The sequence below is a fragment of the Mobula hypostoma genome, chromosome 8 (genome assembly GCF_963921235.1).
Source record: "Mobula hypostoma chromosome 8, sMobHyp1.1, whole genome shotgun sequence".
Lineage (NCBI taxonomy): Eukaryota > Metazoa > Chordata > Chondrichthyes > Myliobatiformes > Myliobatidae > Mobula > Mobula hypostoma.
In genome coordinates this window covers 90278853-90305820 of record NC_086104.1, presented here as the reverse complement: position 1 = coordinate 90305820, position 26968 = coordinate 90278853, and the positions used below count along the sequence as shown (strand labels likewise).

General features: G+C 41.2%; 1 protein-coding gene across 3 annotated transcripts in view; it reads left to right on the top strand.

Annotated features, from left to right (window-relative positions):
* Window positions 1–26968, top strand: part of usta (uronyl 2-sulfotransferase a) — a 92859-nt gene that overhangs the window by 22931 nt on the left and 42960 nt on the right. For all 3 annotated transcript variants that reach the window (XR_010018975.1, XM_063056312.1, XM_063056313.1), the window contains exons 3-4: window positions 21526–21681; window positions 24673–24752. Coding sequence is in view for 2 of the 3 variants with exons in the window: in XM_063056312.1 (XP_062912382.1) it covers window positions 21526–21681; window positions 24673–24752 (236 nt within the window). In the remaining variant the exon portion in view is untranslated. The remainder of the gene's footprint in view (window positions 1–21525; window positions 21682–24672; window positions 24753–26968) is intronic.

Below are 26968 nucleotides of genomic sequence, written 5' to 3'. Positions count from 1 at the left end.
AGGTTGATAGTAGATTGAACTTATTCTACCTGGGGGTTCGTGGGGTTAGTAAATTTGCAGATGTCATGAAGGTTGGTGATCTATGGATAGTGTAGAAGTTTGTTGAAGGTTACTCTGCATTGACTTCCTGTATCCTTCAGAATTGATTCCTAAATTCTCTTGTTTTTAAAGCTCTTAATGGTGTGAGAATCGTATCACAGAATCGTTTTTGTTTTATAATCCTGCTCGAGCTCTTTGGTCTTTCTCCACCAGTGTCTTAAATTTAAACAATCACACTCAAAAGATAATTGGCAGGTCAGCTTTTTTGAACTACACTCCTAAACTGTGGAACTCAATAGCTAAAACTTTGCAGTTTCAGTTGACACATGAATGCCAGCTCAAAGCCTATTCACTTAGCCTTGTTTTTAACTATATCTTTTTATCTTATGTTTGCATGTTTATTTTTAATTTTAATTATTTTCATTTTTTATTTTCATGTTTGTACTTTATGCCATTGTAAAGCACTTTGAACTAAATTGTCGGCATGAAAGGTACTCTATAAGTTATTATTAAAGGGATGTTGATGGGATACAGAGCTAGGCTGAGAAGTGGCAGAAGGAGTTTAAACCTAAAAAATGTGAGTGGTACACTGGAGAAATGAGATTGAAGGCAGAGTACAAGGGTCACGGTAGGATCCTTTGCAGTTTGGAAGAACAGAGGGAGCTTGGGTCCACGTCCATAGATTCCATCAAAGTTGATAGGGTGTTTGAGAAGGCATATGGTATGTTGGCCTTCATTAGTAGGGGATTGAGTTCAAGAGCCATGAGATAATGTTGCAGATTTATAAAACACTAGTTAGACCACTTTTGGAAGACAGGTGTCCCCCGCTTTACGAACGTTTGCTTTATGTCACTTCGCTTTTACGAAAGACCTACATTAGTACCTGTTTTCGCTAACCGAAAGAGGATTTTTTGCTTTTACGAAAAAAGACGCCCGCTTTAAACTTGTGTTTACCCCAAGAAAGACGACCATGCCCATGAAGCCTTGCGCGGGCAGGTGTGTGCGCATGCGTGTACGTGCCGATATTTTTTCTACAAATCGGTTTTGGCTAAATCTTCCCGATTCTGTAAAGTGAAACTACACTGTACATACATTATTTCTACTTTATATAGGCTATGTATTTATCATATCATTCCTGCTTTTACTATATGTTAGTGTTATTTTGGGTTTTATGTGCTATTTGGTATGATTTGGTAGGTTATTTTTTGGGTCTGGGAGTGCTCAAAAATTTTTCCCATATAAATTAATGGTAATTGCTTCTTCGCTTTACGCCATTTTGGCTTACGAACGGTTTCATAGGAATGCTGTACCTTTGGATAGTGGGGGAAACCTGTATTGTGTTAAGTTCAGGTCACCTCATTATAGGAAGAATATGGAAGTTTCACAGAGGGTGCAGAGGAGATTTACCAGGATGCTGCCTGGATTAGAGAACATGTCTTGCGAGGAAAGGCTCAGCAAGCTTTGGGCTTTTGTCTTTGGAGAGGAGGAGGATGAGAGGCTACTCGATAGAGTGTGATAAGAGGCATAGATAGAGTGGACAGGCAGCGTCTTTTCCCCAAGGAAGCATTGGCTAATACAAGAGAACATATTTTTAAGGTAATTGGCAGAATTGTTCAAGGTACATCTTTTACACATAGAGTTGTAAGTGCCAGGGGTGATGGTAGAGGCAGATACATTAGGGACATTTAAGACACTCTTAGATAGGCACATGGATAAAAGTATAATGGAGTGAAATGTGTGAGGTGAGGGAAGGGTTAGATTGATTTTGGAGTAGGTGAAAAGGACGGCTCAACATCATGAGCCAAAGGGCCTATACTGTGCTGTACTGTTCTAAGTTCTGTATGTATTACACCAGCAGTCCCCAACCACCGGGCCGCAGAGCATGTGCTACCGGGCCGCGAGGAAACGATATGAGTCAGCTGCACCTTTCCTCGTTCCCTGTCATGCACTGTTTGACTTGAACATAGGGTTGCCAACTGTCCCATCTTTGCCGGGACATCCCATATATTGGACCCATACGGGACCGCCCTTCTCCCGTATTTCCCCCACTAAGGTAGAGCGTTCCTATGAAACCTTTCGTGCTGAAATGGCGTAAAGCGAAGAAGCAATTAACATTAATTCATATGGGAAAATTTTTTAGCATTCCCAGGCCTAAAAAATAACCTACCAAATCATTCCAAATAACACACAAAACCTAAAATAACACTAACATATAGTAAAAGCAGGAATGATATGATAAATACACAGCCTATATAAAGTAGAAATAATGTGTGTACAGTGTAGTCAGGAAGATTAATTCAAAACTGATTTGTGGAAAAAAAAATCGGCACGTACGCGCATGCACACACAGGTGCCTGCACAAGGTTTCGTGGTCATGGTAGTCTTTCTTGGGGTAAACACTGTCCCGTATTTGACTGCTACTTTTGTCCCTTATTTGGGAGTGAGCAAGTTGGCAACCCTAACTGTAAAAGGCATGTTGAGGTTAGTTGTACCCTTCTTGAACACCCCCCCGGTTGGCCGGTCCGCAAGAATATTATCAATATTAAACCAGTACACAGTGCAAAAAAGGTTGGGGACCCCTGTATTACACCACATTCCCATTACATTTTTCTCAACTATCCAGAAGCTTTCTTTGACACTTAACAGTACAAGCACTATAGCTACAAGGGCAATTCAGAAATGTGGTTTCCTTCCTGACTTCCTAAAGCCTTATCTGTATCTACAAGAGATTGAATGAATACTGTTCATTTCCTTTGGAATAAAGAGTGCATCTCTACTACAATTTGGGCACAACACCATTCAGGAAAATGTAATCCATTTGTTTGGCATCCAAGTACCATTCTAGGCATTCATTCTCACCACTATGGTTGCATCTGCAAGACTCACTACCGCAACATGACAAGGCTTCTTAAGTACCATTCACCAATGCACTGCCACCCTGAGAAGCATATTAAATGCTGGCCTTGCCATTGAAGCCCATTTCCTGCAGCCGATGTTTAATCTGGCAGGGTTAGAGAAGACACAAGTCCCACTGGAATTGGTGGGTGATACCACTCAGGGATTTGCCTTGTTGTAGACTGTCATTGGTTTATGCTCACTTTAACATTAGTGGTTTGAATGATGAGGGACTATATTAAACCATTGCTTTTTCACTTTCCCCAGTAGGAGTGCTTTGCCCAAACCCAGTCAGTGCCAGGTAATGCTTTTACACTTGACGAACTTGCACTAATTAAGTTAAACTATCGTATTAATGAGTCTTTAAAAATACTTAGACTAAATCAAGAATGGAACATTTATCACTATTAATTTGAAAGTAATAATTTCAGATACCGTCTTTTCTGGGTGGGTACTGTGTGTTCCAACTTTTCCCAATCTCCTTGAGGTGATGGTACCTAACTTTCAAATCAGATAAGCAGTTCAGATCTCACCAAGGAAAGTTTTAAATTGACTTATGGCTGGCACCCCACAGCAACTATAAAAGGTACCAGATCATTATAAGCTGTTTTATCTTTGCGCTTCTTAGAAGGAACCCTGCTAATTTGTACTGCATGTGACTGCAGTTCTGTGGCAAATATTGAATCTTCTGTTCATCAAATACTGAAATTTCCTAGAATTCTCCATTATCTAACACACCTATTCCTACTCTGGCTCCTTATTATCCCAGAGATAGGTGATACCATTTTCCAGAGAGTGAGGAGCAACCAGAGATGATCTGTGGAAGGACGTTTATATTAAAATACAGCAAATGGAAGTGTAAACTTTAAGTGTATCAATCAACATTACTGAGTCTGCAGTAAAGTTATCCCTGTGGATATCCCAACAGGCCCAGCCTTCAGCCTTACAGACGTTTTCTCGTAATTATCAATGAAGTATGGTAATTGTGTAGCAATAACTTTGATTGTTGGTTAAGTTACAGTCCTGGACTTATCTGAGCTGCTGTAAACGGTGGCAGTGATGTGTTGAGCAGTATGCTTTAGTTTATATTTCGAACAATATATGCCACTTCTTGGGCTACTTTACAGTCTATCCAGATTGTTCTGTTTTTGGATAGCTTACTAATGAGTTTGGCATAAGTTGCACACTGAAGATAACATCAAATTTTCAAGACATGTCTTCATTATAAATACTGTCCCAGAGGTGAAATCTTTGATGTAATTCACTTGGTATGCAGTCACACTATGGTCATAAGCAAAGTGTATTTTAAGTGTTGAACTTGGCCAGAAAGAAAAGGAGATGCTGCTTTTTGTTTCCAAAGATACTAGTTGTGTAAGCTTAAGTTAGCAAAAGTTTTAAAAGTTTTGTCTGGTTATTGAAAATTTTGCGTGATTTGTTGAATCTTTCACTTTTAGAAATGTATGGAATAAGCTATTGTAGATCAGGCTGTTTAATCCAGCCTGTAATAAAAGAGGACTTCTGGGTGGTGAGGCTTTCCTGAGCAAATATATATTCGCAACAGTTCCCTTGGTTTCAAGTCTCTCCAGCTTAGTACTGGAGCTAAGGTGCACTTTGGTGACACTGACTCGTGGGAAGAATGAGAGTATTTAAACAATTCACGATCAGGTCAGATAAATGTCTCACACTGCTGCATTTCTTCGAGCAATGGCACTTCCTTAGTGTTGCTGGATAGAAGTACAAGGTTTCTGAAGTTCAGGATAGGGTGTGACTTGAGCAGAACCTGCAAGTGCTTATATTCCCAATGTTTGCTGATCTTGTCTTTATTGATGCCGGAGGTCTGGCTTAGTAAGCTGCTGTCATTGTAGCCAAGACCAGTAACTGGACTAACTTTTGAAGAGAGGGTACTCTGGAGCCATGGTGTAAGTTTGATAGATGAGATTGCAATTAAACAAGCTCTTTTGTCCAAGGTACTGTTGACCTTCTGAGGTTGCATTCATCCAGGTAGGTGAACTAAGAATGAAATCGCTTCACTGATAATAAAGGATACCAAAAGAGGCAGCAGAAACTTTATGGATAGAATTAATACTTGGCAAAGGAATTGCGCAATTGCTGAATTTAAATTACGAAATTAATAAGATATCTATCAAGAGCAATATGGGATAAAGTTTGTGGTGATGCACCACAAATCAGCTGTGTGGAAAGGGCTTCTGGGACTATAGGTTCGTACTTTTTCTCATGTGATATTTGTTTGCAGTACTTCATCACACTTAAAAGCACTTTTTATTACTTATCAACAGCCTTGTAGTCAAATCTCCTTTACAGAAATATATCCAAAACTTTTCTAAACTTGGTTAACCATCATTCCGTGATTCTAGGTATTTTCCAGTTTAGGATATATACCGGATTCTGGTTAATTGGGGCAGCTGCTTATTTGGGACAATTCTGAAAGAACAGAAACTAATTGAGAAAATAGCCAGGATTCCCTTTGTTTATTAGGGACACTATGCTGCTTAATTGGGACAGGAGACTACTGCTGAACAGTTTTGAGCTAGCGTCAGTCATGTGTGCTTGTGTGGTTATTAAACACTGTACCATTACTCAGAGCAGACTGTTTTTAAATAGCTTCAATTGCCTGTGTTTCTATTCAAAAAGCAGTAGTTATTGTCACTGACAGTTGGCAAGAAATGAGCAGTATGACAACTCAGAACTATTTTGCTCACTGTGGTTTCAAGCATTCAGGTTTCAAAATGCAGAAACAGCCAAGAATGAAAATGAAATGACCTCACCGTTTCAACAAGCTAGGAACTGCAAAGAATATGGAGGCATTGACAATCATCTTGAATGTTATCTTTGGTCCCCACCGGACACTCAGCTCTCGTCTGTGGCTCCAAGTAGCTGTTTACTTGCGGCAGTGGCTACACTCCGGTACACCACTTCAACTTTGGGTTAAACCCGGTGAGGGTAGCTGGTGACTCTCATACCCCAGTGAGGTCGGGACATGCCTAACCTAGCATCAGGTCAGCTTCAGCAGATTGGGCAGATGAGATCTGCAGTGAGATCCAATGGCCAGGAAGGCGGTCCTGCAACGCTACATGCAGAGCAATGGGCCTGACAAGGCACAGAAGTAGTCATGGTCATCCACTGCAACCAGGGAAGACCCCAGTTGTGACATCTACTCGTACCACTGGATCTAGACTTCCAAGGTTGAGAGAATGGAACTGTCACAGTGCAAAGGCTTTTCCACTTTAAAAACTCTCCCACGCAGGTTTCTGATCATTGTGAGATATGACAGGCAACCACCAGTAGTATTGGTAGTCTTCTAATTTGTTTTGTATTTCACTTAAATACATAATTTGTTACTCCATTAAATGGCAGTTTGCCTTTTTTTAAATACCCTTTTAGCTATTTCCATGAAACTTCCATTAATTAGGTGAAAAAGTACTGGTCCCATTGTATCCCAATTAACCAGAATCCACTGGACTTCATTCACCATTATTTTTGTCCTCGCAGCTTGATGTGTCTGTTAATTTGGTGCCATTAGTTAATGTCATTCCTGCTCCGGAGTTAAAGTAAATCAACTAATTTAAATGGGAAACAGATTTTCCAGCATATGTCTGAATGGCATACCACAACACCTTCCAGCTAATTTAAACGGGGAGACATTTTCCTTCGTGACTTGATTTCTATCCCTAATAATTCTTTGGGTGAAATACGCCAAGAGAAAACAGTAATCATTATTTCCAACTCCCTTAACTGATTAACCAGCCACTTTTCCATGTTAAGCTCCAGTTCAAAGAAGCAAGTGTTACGGAATCTGGTTGGAGAGGGAAATTTTTATATGCATCACTGAGAGTAGCTGAATTATGGCTGTGGAGGCTCCGTGAATGTCTCTAATTCTCAATAATGACAGAGCCCTACACACTTGAAACCACAGTCTTGCGTCTTCAGCCAGAAATATTGAATGGATAATCTATTTTGACTTCCTCCTGTCATCCACCATCCAAGATATCAGTTATCAGCCAATTTGATTTATTCACATGATAAAGGATGAAGGCTCCTGATGAAGCCTATAAACTAAGAATTATACGAGCAACACAGACAAAATGCTGCCTGGCCTGCTGCATTCCACCAGCATTTTGTGTGTGTTGCTTGAATTTCCAGCATCTGCAGATTTTCTTGTGTTTAAGAATCATATGATTTGTGATAAATCTTAGCCAGGGTATCATGAACTCTTGGCTTCTCATTAGTATAAGGCCATGGACCTTTTATAACCACAAGAGAGTACATTTACTTTTAGTTGGGTACTTGTCTGAAATATTGCACTTTAAAAAGTGCAGCAGTGCCTCAGTACTACATCTATTTGTCTGCTCTATGAAAGTCTAGAACGGGGGTTCTCAACCTTTTTTTAAATGCCGTGGACCTGTACCATTTAACCAAGGGGTCTGTGGACCCCAGATTGGGAACCCCTGGTCTAGAGAAACTGAGGAAAGTTTATGTTGGGGAGTAGGCTCATGGGAAATTTTACTGAAGTTTTCTGCATTTTTAGAGCAAATGTATATAGAGGAGTATGGTGATGGGCACATTAAAGAGAGGATTGGGTGAATATTTGACTGAAGAAGCAGATGTGTGCAAGAGATAGAGCAGTATGGAACACTAATTATGGATCAGCTTGGATTCTGGTACAGTGTCTTCACAGATTTAAAAAAATAAGATAAGCACATTTAAACAAGCATATATAAAATGCCACTAAAAGAGTGAATGGCAGTGGGCAGCAAGGCTAACAGAATAGGCAATAGAAAAGAGTAGACTTTATGTTCATTCCCTGTTTGTGTTTTCCAGTGAGACATGAAACTATACTTAAAAGCATTTTTTCCAGTATGGGGGTTGATGAAAATTATGTTTTATGAAAGAGTCAATAGGAATTTTTTTGTTTATCATGACAAGCAAACGAATTCAGATTGGTAGAAACCTCTACAACCAAAGAAAAATCATAGTTTTGTTTCCTTCATCCTCAGGTGAGTAATATGTGGTTGTGCACATAATACTGCCTTAGTGAGCTGCTGCGTTTTCAATAGACACTGGTTTCATTTTTTTTTACATAGTTAAAACTTTCCGTATGTGCACTGGTTCTCAGCTCAAATAAAGAAGTTCTTTTAGTCCCTGACGTGAATGCAGCGCAGTGGTTCTGGAAACAGCAGGTATGTAAACTCCATGCCTGCATCGAAACAGAGACACAGTGTTTTGTAAGCAGGCTGGCTTGACATACACTTTGGGTTAGTCATGGAACCGTGGCTCTCTTGTGTCAACATCAAAAATTCAATCCACAAAAAGTGACACAGTGATCTTCTGTTGTATTAATAGCGTCAGTTTTAGTAATCTTGCTTGTGTAGGCATCAAACACTGTCTGACTTTTGAAAGCAGTCTCGTGAACATGTTAGTGATTGGGGAAATGGGGAAATGAAATTTCTCATCATCATTCAGCAAAAAAACTAGGAAAGAGATTCTGCAATTTTTGTTGTTCTGTTCAAAACTTACTCATAAAGCAATACAGCACAGATACAGGCCCTTGAAACCAACCAGTCCTTGCCAATCACGTTGCCCACTCAGCTCATCCCAATTTCCTTTATTTGGCCCATATCTCCCTAAGCCCTGACCTAGTGCTTATTAGATGATACTTCTGTGCCTGCCTCAACCATTTCCTTTGGCACTGCATTCCGTGTACAGTGGATTCCAGTTAATTGAGTCATTGGTTAATCAGGGCAGCCACTTTTTACGAATGACTCAAAAAGAACAAAAACTAATGGAGAAAATAGCTGGGATTCCCTTCATTTATTTGGAAAACAATGCTGCTTAATTGGGACAGGACACTGTTACCAAACAGTTTCTAACAAGCATCAGTCGTGTGAACTTGCTGTTAGACACTACTCCGTGCTTAGAGTAAGCAGTTTTGAAAAGCGTCAGTATCATGTATTTGAGTTCAAAAATCAGTGATTTTTGTCACTGGCAGTTGGCGAGAAATAAGCAGCAAGACAATTCAGAACTGTTTTGCTCACTGTGATTTCAGGCATTTAGGTTTGGAGATGTCAGAAATGGCTGGGTGTGAACATGAAACTACTTCACTACTTCAAGTTAGGAACTATGAAGAATTTGAAGGTATTGACAATTATTATGAATGTTACAATGAAAATGAAGATTTGGAGGATACAATTATCGAAAACATTGTATGAAGGCAGTCCAGTATCTGCACTAGATGTCTGCACTGATTTTGTTCACTTACAGTCAATCTGAAGAACAGAGCAATGAACCTTGGATGAATTTTCCCAAAATAACTATTGGGAATTAATACAATATTTTAGTACTGTATTGGTAGTGTTCTAATTTGTTATCTATTCCATTTAAACACAAAATTTGTTACTCAACAATAGTTTGTCTTTTTTTTATATACCTTTTTAACTATTTCCATGAAACTTCAGTTAGCCGAAGTTGGAGCAGCCACCCGACTGGGTCAAAATGTACTGTTCCAATGTGTCCCAATAACTGGAATTCACTGTACTTGCCATCCTTTGTGTGGGGAAGTACCCCCCTAAGATCCCTTTTAAATCTTTTCTCTCACCCTAAATCTATGTGTCTAATTTTAAATATTTCTACAAAGTTGCCCCTCATTCTTCTATGTTACAAAGATTAAAGACCGAATCTGGCCACCCACTCCCTAGTTCAGTCAGTCTAGTCTTGGCAACATCCTTGAAAATCCTTTACAGTTTAACTGCATCTTTCCTATAACAGGGTGAATCAATCTGCAGTTCAACCCAGATAAGTGTGAGGTGGTTCATTTTGGTAGGTCAAATATGATGACAGAATATAGTATTAATGGTAAGACTCTTGCAGTGTGGAGGGTCAGAGGGATCTTGGGGTCCATGTCCATAGGACACTCAAAGCTGCTGTGCAGGTTGACTCTGGTTAAGAAGGCATACGGTGCATTGGCCTTCATCAATCGTGGGATTGAGCTTAAGAGCCAAGAGGTAATGTTGCAGCTATATAGGACCCTGGTCCAACCCCACTTGGAGTACTGTGCTCAGTTCTGGTTGCCTCTCTACAGGAAGGATGTGGAAACGATGGAAAGAATGCAGAGGAGATTTACAAGGATGTTGCCTGGATTGGGGAGCATGCTTTATGAGAATAGGTTGAGTGAACTCGGCCTTTTCTCCTTGGAACGATGTAGGATGGGAGGTGACCTGATAGAGGTGTATAAGATGATGAGAAGCATTGATCGTGTGGATAGTCAGAGGCTTTTTCCCAGGGCTGAAGTGGCTAACATGAGAGGCCACAGTTTTAAGGTGCTTGGAAGTAGGTACGGAGGAGATGTCATGGGTAAGTTTTTTATGCAGAGAGTGGTGAGTGCGTGGAGTGGGCTGCCGGTGACAGTGGTACAATAGGGGCTTTTAAAGGACTCCAGGATGGGTACATGGAGCTTAGAAGAGTAGAGGGCTATGGGTAACCCAAGGTAATTTCTAAGGTAAGGACATGTTCGGCATGGCTTTGTGGGCCGAAGGGCCTATATTGAGCTGTAGGTTTTCTATGTTTCTAATCTGTATACAGTACTCCAAATGCACAGCAGAAGGGAAACCACAATCCTTAAAGAAAGAGGACATTTGAGATGTCCTGGAACGGAAAACCTCATCCTCGGAGCAGATGCGGCGGAATCGGAGGAACTGGGAATAGGGAATAGCATTTTTGCATGTGGCGGGGTGGGAAGAGGAATAGTTGAGGTAGTTATGAGAGTCAGTGGGCTTGTAGAAGATGTCAGTGGACAGTCTGTCTCTAGAGATGGAGACCAAGAGATCGAGAAAGGGGAGAGAAGTGTCCGAGATAGACCAAGTGAATTTGAGGGCTGGGTGGAAGTTAGAAGTAAAGTCAATGAAATTGACGAGCTCAGCATGGGTGCAGGAAGCAGCACCAATGTAGTCGTCAATGTACCGAAGGAGAAGTTGGGGAGCAGTACCAGAATAGGTTTGGAGCACAGACTGTTCCACATAACCAACGAAGAGGCAGGCATAGCTAGGGCCCATGCGAGTTCCCATAGCTACTCTTGGTCTGAAGAAAGTGGGAAGAGCCAAAAGAGAAGTTATTGAGTGTGAGAACCAGTTCTGCCAGCCGGAGGAGGGTAGTGGTGGTGGGGAACTGATGAGGTCTATTATCCAGAAAGTAGCGGAGGGCTTTGAGGCCTTCTTCATGGGGAATGGAGGTGTATAGGGATTGGACATCCATAGTGAAAATGAAGCGGTTGGGACCAGGGAACTGGAAGTTATTGAAGAGGTGGAGGGCATGGGATATATCCCGGATGTAGGTGGGGAAAGACTGAACTATGGAACATCCGTAGTGAAAATGAAGCGGTTGGGACCTGTCTTTGCTGCATCTACTCCAAGGATGAGGTTTTCTGTTCCAGGACATCTCAAATGTCCTCTTTCTTTAAGGATCGTGGTTTCTCTTCTGCCGTCACCAATGATGCACTCACCTGCATCTCCTCCATTTCCCGCACTTCGGCTCTCACCCCATCCTCCCACCACCACAACAGGGACAGAGTTCCCCTTGTCCTCACCTACCACCCCACTAGCCTCCAGATCCAACACATTATCCTCCGCAACTTCTGCCACCTTCAACAGGACCCCACCACCAAGCATATCTTTTCCTCTCCACCCCTCTCTGCCTTCCGCAGGGATCGGTTCCTCCGCGACTCTCTGGTCCACACATCCCTCCCCACGGATCTCCCACCCGGCACTTATCCCTGTAAGCGCAAGTGCTACACCTGTCCCTACACCACCTCTCTTGCCACCATTCAGGGCCCCAAACAGTCCTTCCAGGTGAGGCAACACTTCACTTGTGAGTCTGTTGGGGTCACCTATTGCATCCAGTGCTCCTGGTGCGGCCTCCTCTACATCAGTGAAACCCGACGCAGATTGGGGGACCGCTTTGTCGAGCACCTCCGCTCCATCCGCCAAAACAGACAGGATCTCCCAGTAGCCACCCACTTCAACTCTGCTTCCCACTCCCATTCAGATATGTCCATACATGGCCTCCTCTACTGCCAGGATAAGGCTAAACTCAGGTTGGAGGAGCAACACCTCATATACCATCTAGGTAGTCTCCAGCCCCTTGGTATGAACATAGAATTCTCCAACTTCCGGTAATTCCTTCCCCCTCCCTTCCCCTACCCCTGTGTCACTCTGCCCCCTCCCCCAGCTGCCTACCGCCTCCCTCTTGGTTCCGCCTCCTTCTACTACCCATTGTGTTTTCCCCTATTCTTTCTTCACCTTTCCTGCCTATCACCTCCCTGCTTCCCTTCCCCCACCCCTTTATCTTTCCCCTTACTGGTTTTTCACCTGGAACCTACCAGCCTTCTCCTTCCCACCCTCCCCCCACCTTCTTTATAGGGCCTCTGCCCCTTCCCCCTACAGTCCTGACGAAGGGTTCTGGCCCGAAACGTCGACTGATCTTTTCCACGGATGCTGCCCGACCTGCTGAGTTCCTCCAGCGTGTTGCGAGTGTTGCTTTGACCCCAGCGTCTGCAGATTATCTTGTGTTTACAACTTCCAAATAGTAGTGAACCAAAATCAAGTTTATTATCACCAGCATGTGACGTGAAATTTTGTTAACTTAATAGCTGCAGTTCAATGTAATACGTAATCTACCAGAGAAAAGAAAATAATAATAAATAAAAATAATAATAAACAAGTAAATCAATTACATATATTGAAAATACTGTGTTTAAAAAGTGAGGTAGTGACCAAATATTCAATATCCATTTAGGAATCAGATGGCAGAGAGGAAGAAGCTGTTCCTGAATCGCTGAGTGTGTGCCTTCGGCTTCTGTACCTCCTACCTGATGGTAACAGTGAGAAACGGAAATGCCCTGGGTGCTGAAGGTCCTTAATAATGGACACTGCCTTTCTGATACACCACTCCCTAAAGATGTCCTGGGTACTCTGTAGGCTAGTGCCCAGGATGGAGCTGACTAGATTTACAACCTTCTGCAGCTTCTTTCATTCCTGTGCAGTAGTCCCTCATACCAGACAGTGATGCAGCCTGTCAGAATGCTCTCCACAGTACAATTATAGAAGTTTTTGAGTGTATTTGTTGACATGCCAAATCTGTTGAAACTCCTAATAAAGTATAGCCTTCTTTATGACTACATTAATGTGTTGGGACCAGGTAAGATCCTGAGAGACCTTGACACCCAGGGACTTGAAGCTGCTCACTCTCTCCACTTCTGATCCGTCTATGAGGATTGGTATGCGTTCCTTCATCTTACCCTTCCTGAAGTCCACAATCAGCTCTTTCGTCTTATTGATGTTGAGTATCAGGTTGTTGCTGCTCCACTAGTTGGCATATCTCACTCCTGTATGCTCTCTCATAACCACCTGAGATTCTACCAACAATGGTCATATTGTCAGCAAATTTATAGATGGTATTTTATTATTTGGTTTCCCTTAGAACCTAATGTTAAAGAATGTCATAGGGGACATGTCAGAATTTTTTTTTTGTGAATGGTAGGTGCGTGGAATGCATTACCAGGGATGGTGGTAAGAGGCCGATGCACTAGGGACATGTAAATTGTTAGATAGGACACATGGATGATGGAAAAATGGAGGGCGATGGAGGAGTGAAGGGTTAAATTGATCTTGTAGTAGGCTAAAATGTCACACAACATAATGTACTGTGCTGTAGTGTTCTATGTCATAGTTTTTCATGCCTATTATGACAGATTGACGAGTGGATTTTAAGGGACTGATAATAGAAATTAGAAAGGTTTAAAAAAAAGCGATTAGGAAGATAAAATATTGGAAACAATTCACAGCAAGAATGGGTACATTTATAGCTATAGTCAATTTAATTCATTTTTTTTCTTATCATGTACCCCTCAGCTGTCTATGTACTCAATATATGCCTCTTTCTGTAACCTTAATTGTTCTTGTGTCTTTGTCTATGGAGTGTTTAGTTCTTTGACCAGGATTATTTTCCCAGAAGTCTGAATATTGCTTTATATATATCCCAGTCTTACTGTAAATTGATGCCCAACATTTTATCTTCCTAATTTCTATTATCAGCCTGTCAGAATGTATTCAGTCTGTTAACCTGGTTTTCCTCTTGCTTATGGCTTTCACTATTATTTCAATATTTTGGACACTATGGACTGGATTTACCCCCACGTTCCATGCCTACTCTAATTAATTTCCCATAACTGAATGCCTTAGCAAATCCTTCACTGACCTTATTAAATACTGGACTAAACAGTGCAAGATACATTGTAGGAAATCTATTTCCCATCTGCTAACCTACTACTGTACCTGTTCGAGTGGTTTAAATCCCCATCGATCTATTTCGTCACTCATTTCGCCATCAACACACTGGAGACTGTACACCCAGAAGTTGCCTTCATCATTGCCAGTGACTTTAATTGAGTGTCGCTGACAAAAGTCTCTCCGAATTTTGACAGCATGTCCAGGTGAGCACTCATGGAGATAGCACACTTGACCACTGCTACGCTCCCTTCCGCAACGCTTACAAACTCTTCTTCACCCAGCTTTTGGAAAATCAGATCACTCTTCGATCCTGCTTTTGTCGATGTACAGGCAGAAGCTGAAACAAGAGGCGGCCATAGTTAAAACCGTCTACTATTGGTCCAACCAATCTTCTTTCATGCTGCAGGACTGCTCCGATGATGTCGACTGGAATGTCTTCCATGTTGAGGATGTCTCCAAGTTCACTGATGGAGTCACATGCTTCATCCAGAAGTGTGTCGACAATGTTGTCCCTCAGAAGTCGGTCAGGGTCTTCCCAAACCAGAAACCCTGGATCAGAAGTTTCGTGCAGGCAGCAGTTACAGCACGATATCAAGCTTACATCGCTGGCGATCAACTAGAGCTCAAGAAAAGCAGTTATGATCTACGCAAAGCTATCAAGGCTGCAAAACAGCAATATAAGGACAAGACTGAGTCAGCATTCGCAACGAATAGCACACGTGACTTGTGGCAAGGGCTGCATACCATCACAGACTTCAAAGCCAAACATTGCAGTGCCGCCAACATCACCGCCTCTCTCCCAGATGAGCTCAATCGCTTTTATGCTGGGTTTGATGTCGCTGACTCTGAGCCTCCGAGGAAAGCCACCGCTACAACCTCCAACCTGGTCATCTCTGAGGCTGTGGTGCGCAGATGTTTCCAACAAGTGGACCGTCGCAAGGCTGCAGGATCGGACGGCATCCCAGGCCGAGTACTCAGGAATGTGCGCAGCACAACTGCCAGGTGTGTTTACTGACATTTTTAATCTCTCCCTCTCCCAGTGTGGAGTGCCTTCCTGCTTCAAATTATCCACCATTCTCCCTGTACCAAAAAAGACATGCCTGAACGATTGGCATCCTGTCGCACTCACCTCAATAATAAACAAATGCTTTGAGGGGCTGGTCAAGGATTACATCTGCAGCTTGCTACCACCCAAACTGGCCCCCTACAATTCGCCTACCGACCCAACTGATGGACAGATGAAGCAGTAGCCACTGCTCTACGTACTGTCCTTAGACATCTGGAGAATAAGGATGCTTGTGTGAGAATGCTATTCTTGACTACAGTTCAGCATTCAACGCCATAGTTTCATCCGGGTGACAAGAAGCTCAGAGACCTCGGCCTTGACCCTGCCTTGTGCAGCTGGATCTTGGACTTCCTGTTAGATCGCCAGCAGGTTGTAAGAGTGGGCTCCCTCACCTCCACCCCTCTGACCCTCAATACAGGAGCCCCTCAGGGCTGTCTACTGAGTCCCCTCCTTTATTCCCTGTATACCCATGACTGTATCACCACCCACAGCTCCAATTTGCTAATTAAATTTGCCAGCAGCACTACATTGATTTACCTTATCTCAAGTAATAATGAGGTGGTTTACAGGGAAGAAGTCATCTCTCTGACTCAGTGGTGTCAAGAAAACAACCTCTCCCTCAATGTTGCAAAAACAAAGGAGCCGGTTGTGGATTACAGGAGGAATGGAGATGGGCTAACCCCTATTAACATAAATGGAACTGGGGTTGAGAGGGTAAACAGCTTTAAGTTCCTCAGCATTCACATCAGTGAGGACTTCACATGGTCTGTACACATCAGCTGTGTGGTGAAAAAGGCACAACAGCGCCTCTTTCACTTCAGATGGTTGAAGAAGTTTGATATGGCCCCCCAGATCCTAAGAACTTTCTACAGGGGCACAATTGAGAGCATCCTGACTGGCTGTGTCACTGCCTGTTATAGGAACTGTACCTCCCTTAATTGTAGGACTCTGCAGAGAGTGGTGTGGACAGTGCAGCACATCTGTAGTTGTGAACTTCCCATGATTCAGAACATTTGCAAGGACAGGTGTGTAAAAAGGGTCAGTAGGATCACTGGGGACCCGAGTCACCCCAACCACAATCTATTCCAGCTGCTACCATCCGGGAAGCGGTACTGCACCATAAAAGCCAGGACCAACAGGCTCCGGGACAGCTTCTTCCACCAGGCCATCAGACTGATGAACTCACAGTGATTTGAGTATGCTCTATATTACATTAACTGTTCTATTTATTATAAATTACTATGATTGCATATTTAGATGGAGAAGTAACGTAAAGATTTTTACTCATATATGTGAAGGATGTAAGAAATAAAGTCAATTCAATTCAATAATTTGTCTGCATATTTCTTCCTTTTCCTTTCTTTCACTTTTAGATAGTCTGTGAACCAGAGTTGCTAGAAAAAGTTTGTGAATCCTTTGCAATTACCTGGTTTTCTGTATTAATTACTCATAAAATGTGTCTGATCTTCATCAAAGTCACAATAATGGACAAACACAATCTGCCTAAACTAATAACACACAAACAATTGTACTACTTCTCATCAATACTGGGTACACTATTTAAACAATCAGTCTAGGTTCAAACAAGTATGTGAACCTCTGGGATAATGCTTTTACAAAAGTTATTTGGAGTCACGTGTTCCAATCAATGAGATAATATTGGAGATGTGGGTTGTAGAGGTGCCCTACCTGATTTTTTAAAAGAAAAAAAGGCACACAAAGTAATGTTACTGACAGAACCTGCTCTTAACAAAGATCTGTTTATGTGCGCCATGTTTTGATCAAAACAACTTTCAGAGAACCTTGTGATAAGAATTGTAGAGATGCATGAAGCTGGAAAAGGATACAAAAGCACTTTGAAAGACATGAGTCCATGGTAAGAGAAATTGTCAACAAATTGAGGAAATCCAGTAACATAGAAACATAGAAAATAGGTGCAGGAGTAGGCCATTCGGCCCTTCGAGCCTGCACCGCCATTTATTATGATCATGGCTGATCATCCAACTCAGAACCCAGCCTTCCCTCCATACCCCCTGACCCCTGTAGCCACAAGGGCCATATCTAACTTCCTTTTAAACATAGCTAATGAACTGGCCTCAACAGTTTGCTGTGGCAGAGAATTCCACAGATTCACCACTCTCTGTGTGAAGAAGTTTTTCCTAACCTCGGTCCTAAAAGGCTTCCCCTCTATCCTCAAACTGTGACCCCTCGTTCTAGACCTCCCCAACATCGGGAACAATCTTCCCGCATCTAGCCTGTCCAATCCCTTTAGGATCTTATACGTTTCAATCAGATCCCCCCTCAATCTTCTAAATTCCAACGAGTACAAGCCCAGTTCATCCAGTCTTTCTTCATATGAAAGACCTGCCATCCCAGGAATCAATCTGGTGAACCTTCTTTGTACTCCCTCTATGGCAAAGATGTCTTTCCTCAGATTAGGGGACCAAAACTGCACACAATACTCCAGGTGTGGTCTCACCAAGGCCTTGTACAACTGCAGTAGTACCTCCCTGCTCCTGTACTCGAATCCTCTCGCTATAAATGCCAGCATACCGTTCGCCTTTTTCACCGCCTGCTGGACCTGCATGCCCACTTTCAATGACTGGTGTATAATGACACCCAGGTCTCGTTGCACCTCCCCTTTTCCTAATCGGCCACCATTCAGATAATAATCTGTTTTCCTATTTTTGCCACCAAAGTGAATAACTTCACATTTATCCACATTAAATTGCATCTGCCATGAGTTTGCCCACTCACCCAACCTATCCAAGTCACCCTGCATCCTCTTAGCATCCTCCTCACTGCTAACACTGCCACCCAGCTTCGTGTCATCCGCAAACTTGGAGATGCTGCATTTAATTCCCTCATCCAAGTCATTAATATATATTGTAAACAACTGGGGTCCCAGCACTGAGCCTTGCGGTACCCCACTAGTCACCGCCTGCCATTCTGAAAAGGTCCCGTTTATTCCCACTCTTTGCTTCCTGTCTGCTAACCAATTCTCCACCCACACCAATACCTTACCCCCAATACCGTGTGCTTTAAGTTTGCACACTAATCTCCTGTGTGGGACCTTGTCAAAAGCCTTTTGAAAATCCAAATATACCACATCCACTGGTTCTCCCCTATCCACTCTACTAGTTACATCCTCAAAAAATTCTATGAGATTCGTCAGACATGATTTTCCTTTCACAAATCCATGCTGACTTTGTCTGATCAGTTCACCGCTTTCCAAATGTGCTGTTATCACATCCTTGATAACTGACTCCAGCAGTTTCCCCACCACCGACGTTAGGCTAACCGGCCTATAATTCCCCGGTTTCTCTCTCCCTCCTTTTTTAAAAGTAACGTTGCTACTCTTCCTCAGAGTGGGCATCCTGCAAAGATTACACCAAGAGCACAACGTGCAATATTGAAGGAGGTGAAAAGAACCCAAGGGGAACAGCGAAACACCTACAGAAATCTCTAGAACTTGTTAAAGTCTCTGTTTATGTGACCACTATAAGAAAAACACTGAGCAAGAATTGTGTTCATGGAAGGAGATCGTGGAGGAAGCAACTGCTCTCCAAAAAAAAATACTGCTGCACATCTCACGTATGCAAAAGACCACCTGGATGTTCTACAACGCTTCTGGGGTATTGTCCTGTGGACAATTGAGACAAAAATTGAACTTTTTGGCGGAAATGCACACTGCTATGTTTGGAGGAAAAAGGGCACTACACACCAATACCAAAACCTCGTCCCAACAATGTATGCATGGTGGAAGGAGATCATGAGTTGGAGCCGCTTTGCCTCAGGACTTGAGCAGCTTGCAATCGTTGAGGAAACAATGAATTCAAAATTGTATCAAGACATTTTACAGGAGAATGTCCGTACGTCACCTGAAGCTGGATAATGCAACAAGACAATGATCCGAAACACAAGAATAAATCAACAAAGAAATGGTTTAAAAAGAAGAAAACTTGTGTTTTGGAATGGCCAAGTCAGAGTCCAGACCTTAACCCAATTGAGATGCTGTGGCATGACCTGAAGAGGGTTGTACATGCAAGGTATCCCAGAAATATTGATGAACTGAAGCAGTTTTGTATGGAGGAATGGTCCAAAATTCGTCATCGCTGTTGATCAGCAGTTACAGAAAACATTTGGTAGAGTCTATTGATGCTAAAGTAGGTTCTGCCAGTTAGTAAATTCATGGGTTCACATGCTTTTTCCAGCCTGGACTGTGGATGATTAAACAATGTGCTCAATAAAGCCTAGAAAAGTACAATTGTTTGTGCGTTATTAGTTTAGGCAGATTGTGTTTGTCTATTATTGTGACTGAGATGAAGGTCAGACACATTTTATGAGTAGTTAATGCAGAAAACCAAGTAATTGCAAAGGGTTCACAAACTTTTTCTTGTGACTGTACAGTGGATTTGATTTTATCTTCCTTATAGCAGTATGACTTTTTTTTTCTTACAATCAGGAACAATACCATTATTTTTCCTGATGAATACACCACACCATTTTTTCTAATTCCTTAGGTATTTTACAGCCTGCAGTGTTTACAGTCCTGAATTTTGTAGTAAACCTCTTAATTTTTACCATGCCTAAGTCCTTCAAAAACATGATGTTCTCCAGGTCCCCTGTTTTATTACCAACACTATATTGCTGAACAAAACAGTTTAATTCATTTTAATGGTAGAGTGAAAGAAAATCTTGTTCATCTTTTTAGATTATTGGTGTCATCAGTGCCTTTCCTCACCTTATACTTTCTTCTAGTCTCTTTTCTAGTTCTATTTTTCAACACTGTTTGTTTCTTGTGAATGGCTTTGTCTTTGTTCAGTGTTTATTTATTAAGTTAAATAATCTAACTTAAATAATCTAATTGTAGCTCAATCACATTTAAGTCCTACATATACTTTCCATGCTCCAGTTTAACCTCATTGCCTTATTTAGGTAGAAAATTGCTTTATATCCACTGGTCACCTCTATCTAATATGTTAACTGCAAACATACCTTATTCTTCCGTTTGACTGAATTTTCCATTCACCACAATGCTGATTTTCTATTCCAGATGTACTTTTTGAAGTTGGGGTCTGTTCTATTTACATTGTACAATCAAAGTCCTCTCTTTGCTGACCAAATTGGCTTGTATAACCCTTGCATTCCATCCCCTTCAGTTCTTCCTTGTAAATACTAGCCAGCATAGACCAGCTCAGTACAGATCAAATATTGGTGTAGGCTTCTTATAAATGAATTTGTCACCTATTTGAGCCTGAAGAAAAAACTTGGGAAAAGTTTTGAATTATGAATTGATTATAAAGAGGTCTTAATATTTTTTCAATGGCCTTGTTTTATTTTGGTCCTCTCCTTTAACCATAGTACTAAATGAATTCTTGGTTAATCTATACCAGAAATACTTTGAATCTAATCCTAACTGCAACTTGCTTCCTTTCATTCAGACAGTAAATTGACCTAGGTGTTGCTGGTGGAATCAGTGCCGTACAGTCTTGTGTAGGAGCTAGCATTGCCGAGTGGTGTGGGATTTTATTTACTTTTCCCTTTGGAGAAAAGTTGATAGCAGTCTGCCAGGCCACAATGTGACTGTAATTCAACATTATCCCTGCTGACAGTGTTTGTGCTGGAAGGTAACTTGGGCTCCCACAACCTATTTGTATGATGAACTACGGCCCAATGTATATATTGCACATGATGGTGGGGGTTTCTGAGACGGAGCTCAAATCTTTTAAGCTGATGGGTAGAACTAGAGCAGAAGGGTTTTTTGGTGGAGGGTCTGGAGACAAGAGACAGTGTTTCCTCCCACAAATTGTTCTCTCCACCTCTAGCACTGCAAGTGCAGAAAAGACAGATGACTCAGTGAAAGTACACAGGCAGCTCATCTGTTTTCATAGTTTTGATTTTTCAACATCCCTTACAGCATGTGATTGCAATGAATGGTCAGGAAATTTTAGGTTCCCTCAGTACAGTAGACAAATGGGGGTATATCTGAAAATTATATGAATCACCCAGAATTACTACCACTGTTCTTTTTCCTTAGCCGGTTCCATATTGTACACTTGTACTTGAATGGTGTTTGCATGCACTGCTTTTGTTTTTACATATGAGTGTCCACGATAAATGAAAACTGACCTCTTTTGCAGAATTGCAAATCATTATGCAACATCACTTCAACTGAGTAAACCCTGCAACAGCCACTTGATTACCCATGCTTTCTCTTTTCTTCAGGTTATGCCTTTCCCCAGCCAGCTGGTATACAACAGAGTTGGAAAATGTGGAAGCCGGACAGTGGTGCAGCTGTTGAGGGTTCTAGCAGAGAGAAACCATTTCAGCCTCATAAATTCAGACATACACAACAAAACCAGGCTAAATAAAAATGAACAGGTAAGCTACATGTTTCCCAAGTTCCCATGTTCTGAAGAAAAATCCCCTTGACCATGATAATCCACGATAATTATCAGCTTACATCTCCTACAACCTCTGCAGTTAGGTGAGTGACAAGGTGTCGGGAACTGAACACTGGTAACCAGTAAGAGCTCTGTCTTTCAGATAATGTCGGAATTTGTTGTAAAATTTTCCGACGTAGTTTGTTAGCTCTCTCTCCTAAACAGCATGCTGCATATTGTCTGTTTAAAACTGACAATCCTTTGTTTGATTTAAAACTGCTGATAAATCACCTGATGTCAGGACCTGCTGACTCCTGCTTACAGAGAGTATCTGAAAATATTTGCAGCTAGCTGACTTTGAGATCCTTGAGACTGCAGGCTCCAACTACGGCAGTTTATCTATATTCTGAAGCTTTAATGACGATCAGATCTGGTGCGTTTCCAGGAATGCATTGTCAGCAGTTTCCAAAGGCTCAAGGACATTGGACAGAATTTTATGTTTATAAATGAAGATATGATTTCAACCTTTCCCACGAACGTTACTAATTGCTGCGCTTCCTTACAACTCCAGATGCAATATGTTGAACTCTTTACAGCCAAGGGAGTGGGAAACGGAGAAACTTATTTCTGGTCACTAAACCAAAATGTGCAAGGATATTGGCTATTGGTTACTCACCACAGTGCATTTGATTCATTGAGGTAGAAAATGGTTGTAAATTGTAAGATTTGAGCCAAATATAAAGTTTGTAATTAAATAATTGTTCATGATTAAGCACAGCTAAAACCTGGAGGGAAATGTATGAACTATTAAATAAAACAAAATTTAAGAACATCTCCAGATTCCCAGCATCTTCTATCTCTCTTGCATCCACATTTAAGAACATGCCTAAATATACTGGGAAATACCAGCAGTTTCGCACAAAATGCCACTACTTTTTTTTTGTCAGAGGCACCAAATTCAAGATTTCCTGAAAATGGAAGTCCTTATTCTACCTGGCACTTCACTTCACCAGCTTCTACCCTTGCCAGTGTCCACTGTTGGATTCCTCATGGCATCGAGCAGTGGAGTGCAGTGCAGTTCCTTGGGCATTACATAGGGGAACGTATTTGCTTAGATTGAACCAGATTAGAATGAGCAAATTCATTGATCTGAACAAAAGGATTCAGCTGAAAGGGACTAAGGTAATTTTTGGAATTACTCGTGTTTGCTTTAATGTTTTAAGTTGTTTAAAATGATTTTGTATTATAAAAGTGTAGTGCTTAAAAATTTTTTACAGCTATTCATTAGTTCTGAATAGTTTCAAAATATAGTCAAATGCTTCTCAGCATAGGGGAAATATTGAAACTCCTTAACAAACCTTTTGGTTTGCCTGCCTGGGTCAGTCAGCCGTCAGTTTTTTTTCACAAACCGTTTTGACTGGATCCATCTCCCACTTTCCCTTGACCCTGCATGGGTTCTCTGTTTAGGTTTAGGACAATTTTAGACAAGAAGTTGGCACCAACAGAACTGGTTAAGGAGGGGCTACTATTAGCCTAAGACTGAATGCACGTTCTAGCTTACTATTCTTTGTGTGCATTCTTAATATTGGAAAGCAGTACAAAAGGTCTTGTGTTTTCCATGTGCTTGGGAGTAACAATAATTAATTGGTGGATTGTCAGCTTCAAAGCAGAGAGTTTTTAAACAGGGCACCTAATTGCTTGTTTCCTGCCTTGGAGAAAAGAATCAGATGTAAGATGAGCTTTGGAACCAGAATCCACACAGGCGGCCTTGGAGTAATTTTTGTAAACTTAGCTGAAATCTGTTGATTTCTGAAGTATGATTGATAGAAAAAATTAAAATTTGCCAAATGTGAATTTTTTAAGTTGTCTTTGGAAACCAATGACAAAACTTGTTTATCCATTTCTGACCCTTCAGTGTAGAAGAGAGTGTGGTTCTATATTGAAGACCAAGCTACTTGTAGTGTCAGAGCAAGTCAGATCTGGAACAGGGTGTAATTGGCCAGGTAACCTGCAGTAGCAGAGCACCCAAAGGCACTTGACAGGGTTGCTACACCACACAGTGTTCTGGAGATAACTGAAAGTTTACTCAAAAACTCAGGTGTAAGGGTCAGTTTAATGGAGGAAAGCAGTGAAATTTGGGGAAATTGTCGAACTTGATGCATTGGTCTCAAAGCATAGCAACAAGTGGTAGAACAATTAATTGTAGAGGAGAGGTAACCCAACATTAGCATAGTTAGCTAAGTTATGAACTGGAAAAGAGTGCAAAGATTAGGGAGACAAGATGATATATTTGTAAATGCATGTGCTTTTGTTCATAAAATCAAGGTATTGCTTATCCAGAAGCCAGTGTAGATCTGGTCACATGAGGTGATGAGTAAATAGCATGCATGTTAGAATATGCAAGGCAGAGTTTTGACCCATCAAAATCCAAACTAGGCTTTGCTAAACGGGAAATGTTGCTCACTAGGTCTGTCAACAGTACTTTATGTGCCTTCATCACTTTGATTTTTGAGAGTAGATTATTTTGATGGCAACTTCTATATTTGAACCTTCTTGATTTTTGTGGGTATTACTTACCTGGGCAGCTTCCAAAATTGTTAAGGCAGAGGGGAGAAGGGTTAGCAATAGCCACTGAAGCGGACGCTAGAAAAGCTAAGCTGTGCGGTGATCAAGTTATCAAGGAGTGCAACTGAGGAAAGGGCTGGATCTCATTCAGAGGGTTCGTTTGGAGTAGCCTTTAGGAATTCAGGAAATAAAATAAAGTTGAGAGTTCAGATCTAGGAAATGATTAGGTATCTAGGTCAATAGCCCAGGAAAAGCAAGGGAAGTACCATCAAACGATAAGCTCCTCTTACTTATAGCTGTATTCCCAATGTGCTTCTGACAATCTGACAGTGATTGCTACCCTTGGACAAGTTACCATAGCACTTGGTGAGGAGCTGAATGTTGTCTGTTTGTCAGGTTCATAATTTTCTTTTGAATTTTGCAGATGGAATTAATAAATAACATCAGTATTGGAGAACAACCTTACTTGTATACACGGCATGTCCATTTCCTCAACTTTACAAGGTAAAAAAAAAGCCAACTGATTTTAAAAAATGTTTGGCAGTTACGTAGTCTTCCCTTAATAATACTGCATCTTTTCGCAACTAAATTCCACAAATGACTTGGAACAGTTGGTATCATGAAAGTGTCAGCTTTGGCAAGCTAAGTAGTTTCCTTTCCTCTGAGTTTGAAACGCGTGCATTCAAGATTTGTTTCAGGAATTGGCAACATAATCTAGAGACACCCTTAAGTGCATTCGTGCTACTCGCTACAGCCATTTTATGTTATAGGCTGTCACACTCAAGCTGTTCTGTGTGAAGTTTCTCTCAGATACACTATTGCATTTACTACTGTCTTGTACTTACAGCCCTAAATTTTGATTTCCACCACCTTTTCCTCTTCTATAAAATTAGCCTTAGTCTGTTTGATCTTGGAAGTACTAATTGTTCCTTTTGATGCTGTGAAACTTATTTTGTACCTTTTTCTGTATTTCTTTAATACAGTTCAGGGATTGTGAACAATCTCCACAGTATTCCAGGCTCTGTACAGAAAAAATATCCATTGTATGCTCAACTTGCCTTGGTTTTGCAGAATTTTCTGACAAGTGGGTTATAAAGCTGTGGAATATCTGGTTTCTAATGCAACAAGGTGCTTTGAGGAGGAGAATTGGGAGATACAGGGTGTACAAAGCAGTCTCAAAGAGACAAACAGTAAGTGTCGATTTGTGCCATTGGATTGGAGCTGGCATCTTCATTGGTTGAGAAAAGGAAGAATAGTGGGAAGTTGGACACCAAAGTAGAAATGGGATGGAATCATGGGAGGGAGAAAGGTGATAGGATGTTTCTTTTTAAGATTGTAGGAGAGAAACGTTCATTTTCCGTGTAATTGTTTCATTTCATCTTTGTTGTTTCTCTTCTTACTATAAGGTGTGTAAAGCCCATGGAAAAGTTGTAGTTTTTTGATAATGCCAGTAATGAAAATGTTAGTTTTAAGGGGAGATTTTTCTTGTTTTTTTTTTAAAAGACCCTTTCATTATACTGAGATAGTAAACCACATCAGGAGAAAATCTATTACAGCCCATTAATTAGAAACAAAGGCCCAACTTTTAAAGATTATTAAGCATGATGAATCCTTGGAGTAAAATTTAATTTGATAATGACCTATTGCATCTCTCCCTCCAACCTAAGTGAAAGGCTGAACCAAAGGCACCACTTCTTCCCGGGGGTCTCACTTTCACCATTGAAAGTGTGCTGTGCTGAAAATCTCAGCAGAACCTGAGTGATTGAAAGAGGCCACCTGCTGAGGCAAATGCCAGAAGAATCCAGCTGCCAGTTCAGCAAATGGCAATAAATTCTGTTGATCAGCACTTTCTGGCCTGAGGTGAAATTAATTAGCAGCACTTTTGTTGGCACAGTCAGCTGGTTGACTAGCCTGACTTGTTTTATAATTGTATAAATTACAATGAGATTAGAAGGACAATATAACTCTCTGTACATCTTTAAATAATCTCTTTAAGAAGGCAGAAAACTTCTCACTGGAGTGATGATGTGGCCTCTGAGCACAAAGGATTTTGGGTTGCTGTTCTGGAGTGGAGCTCACATCCATGACCCACTGACTCAGACATGAGCATGCTACCAATGAGCCAAAAGAATGAAGCAGTTTCAGTTCCATAATTCTGTATAGTGTTTATGAAATTGTGGCTGGAAATGTTACTGCTACTTCAAACTCTGACCTTAATAATTGTTCATTGTAAAAATTATGTGTTAAATATGTAGAGCTGAGCAAGTATTTATTATCACTTTGTTCTTAAGTGGTATTTCAAAGTATAATGTATGTCATGCCTTAGAAGCCCATGGAGAGAGACTGTTTTCTGCAGCTGTGTCACCTTGGAATTCTTTCAACAAGGACTTCTCATCAGACCACCATTTGTTGTACAGAGATATAAATCTGAAACACAATTTTAAAATTTCTTGCCAAAAATATGAAAGATTTGGAATACATTGCCTGAAATGATAGCAGGAAAAGACTTAATTATAGTCTTCAGAAGGAAATTGGACAAATATTTTGGCAATGAAAAATGTGCCATGCCATGGCAACAGGATGGCACAGTGAGCCAAACAACATTCTACTGTACTCTGATTCCAAAAACTATGGACATTTGCATCCTATTAGTATTTTTCTTGCTGAGCTGCTAATTGGTATACGTTTGCAGCATGTAAGAAACTGCACTGCAATTCAAA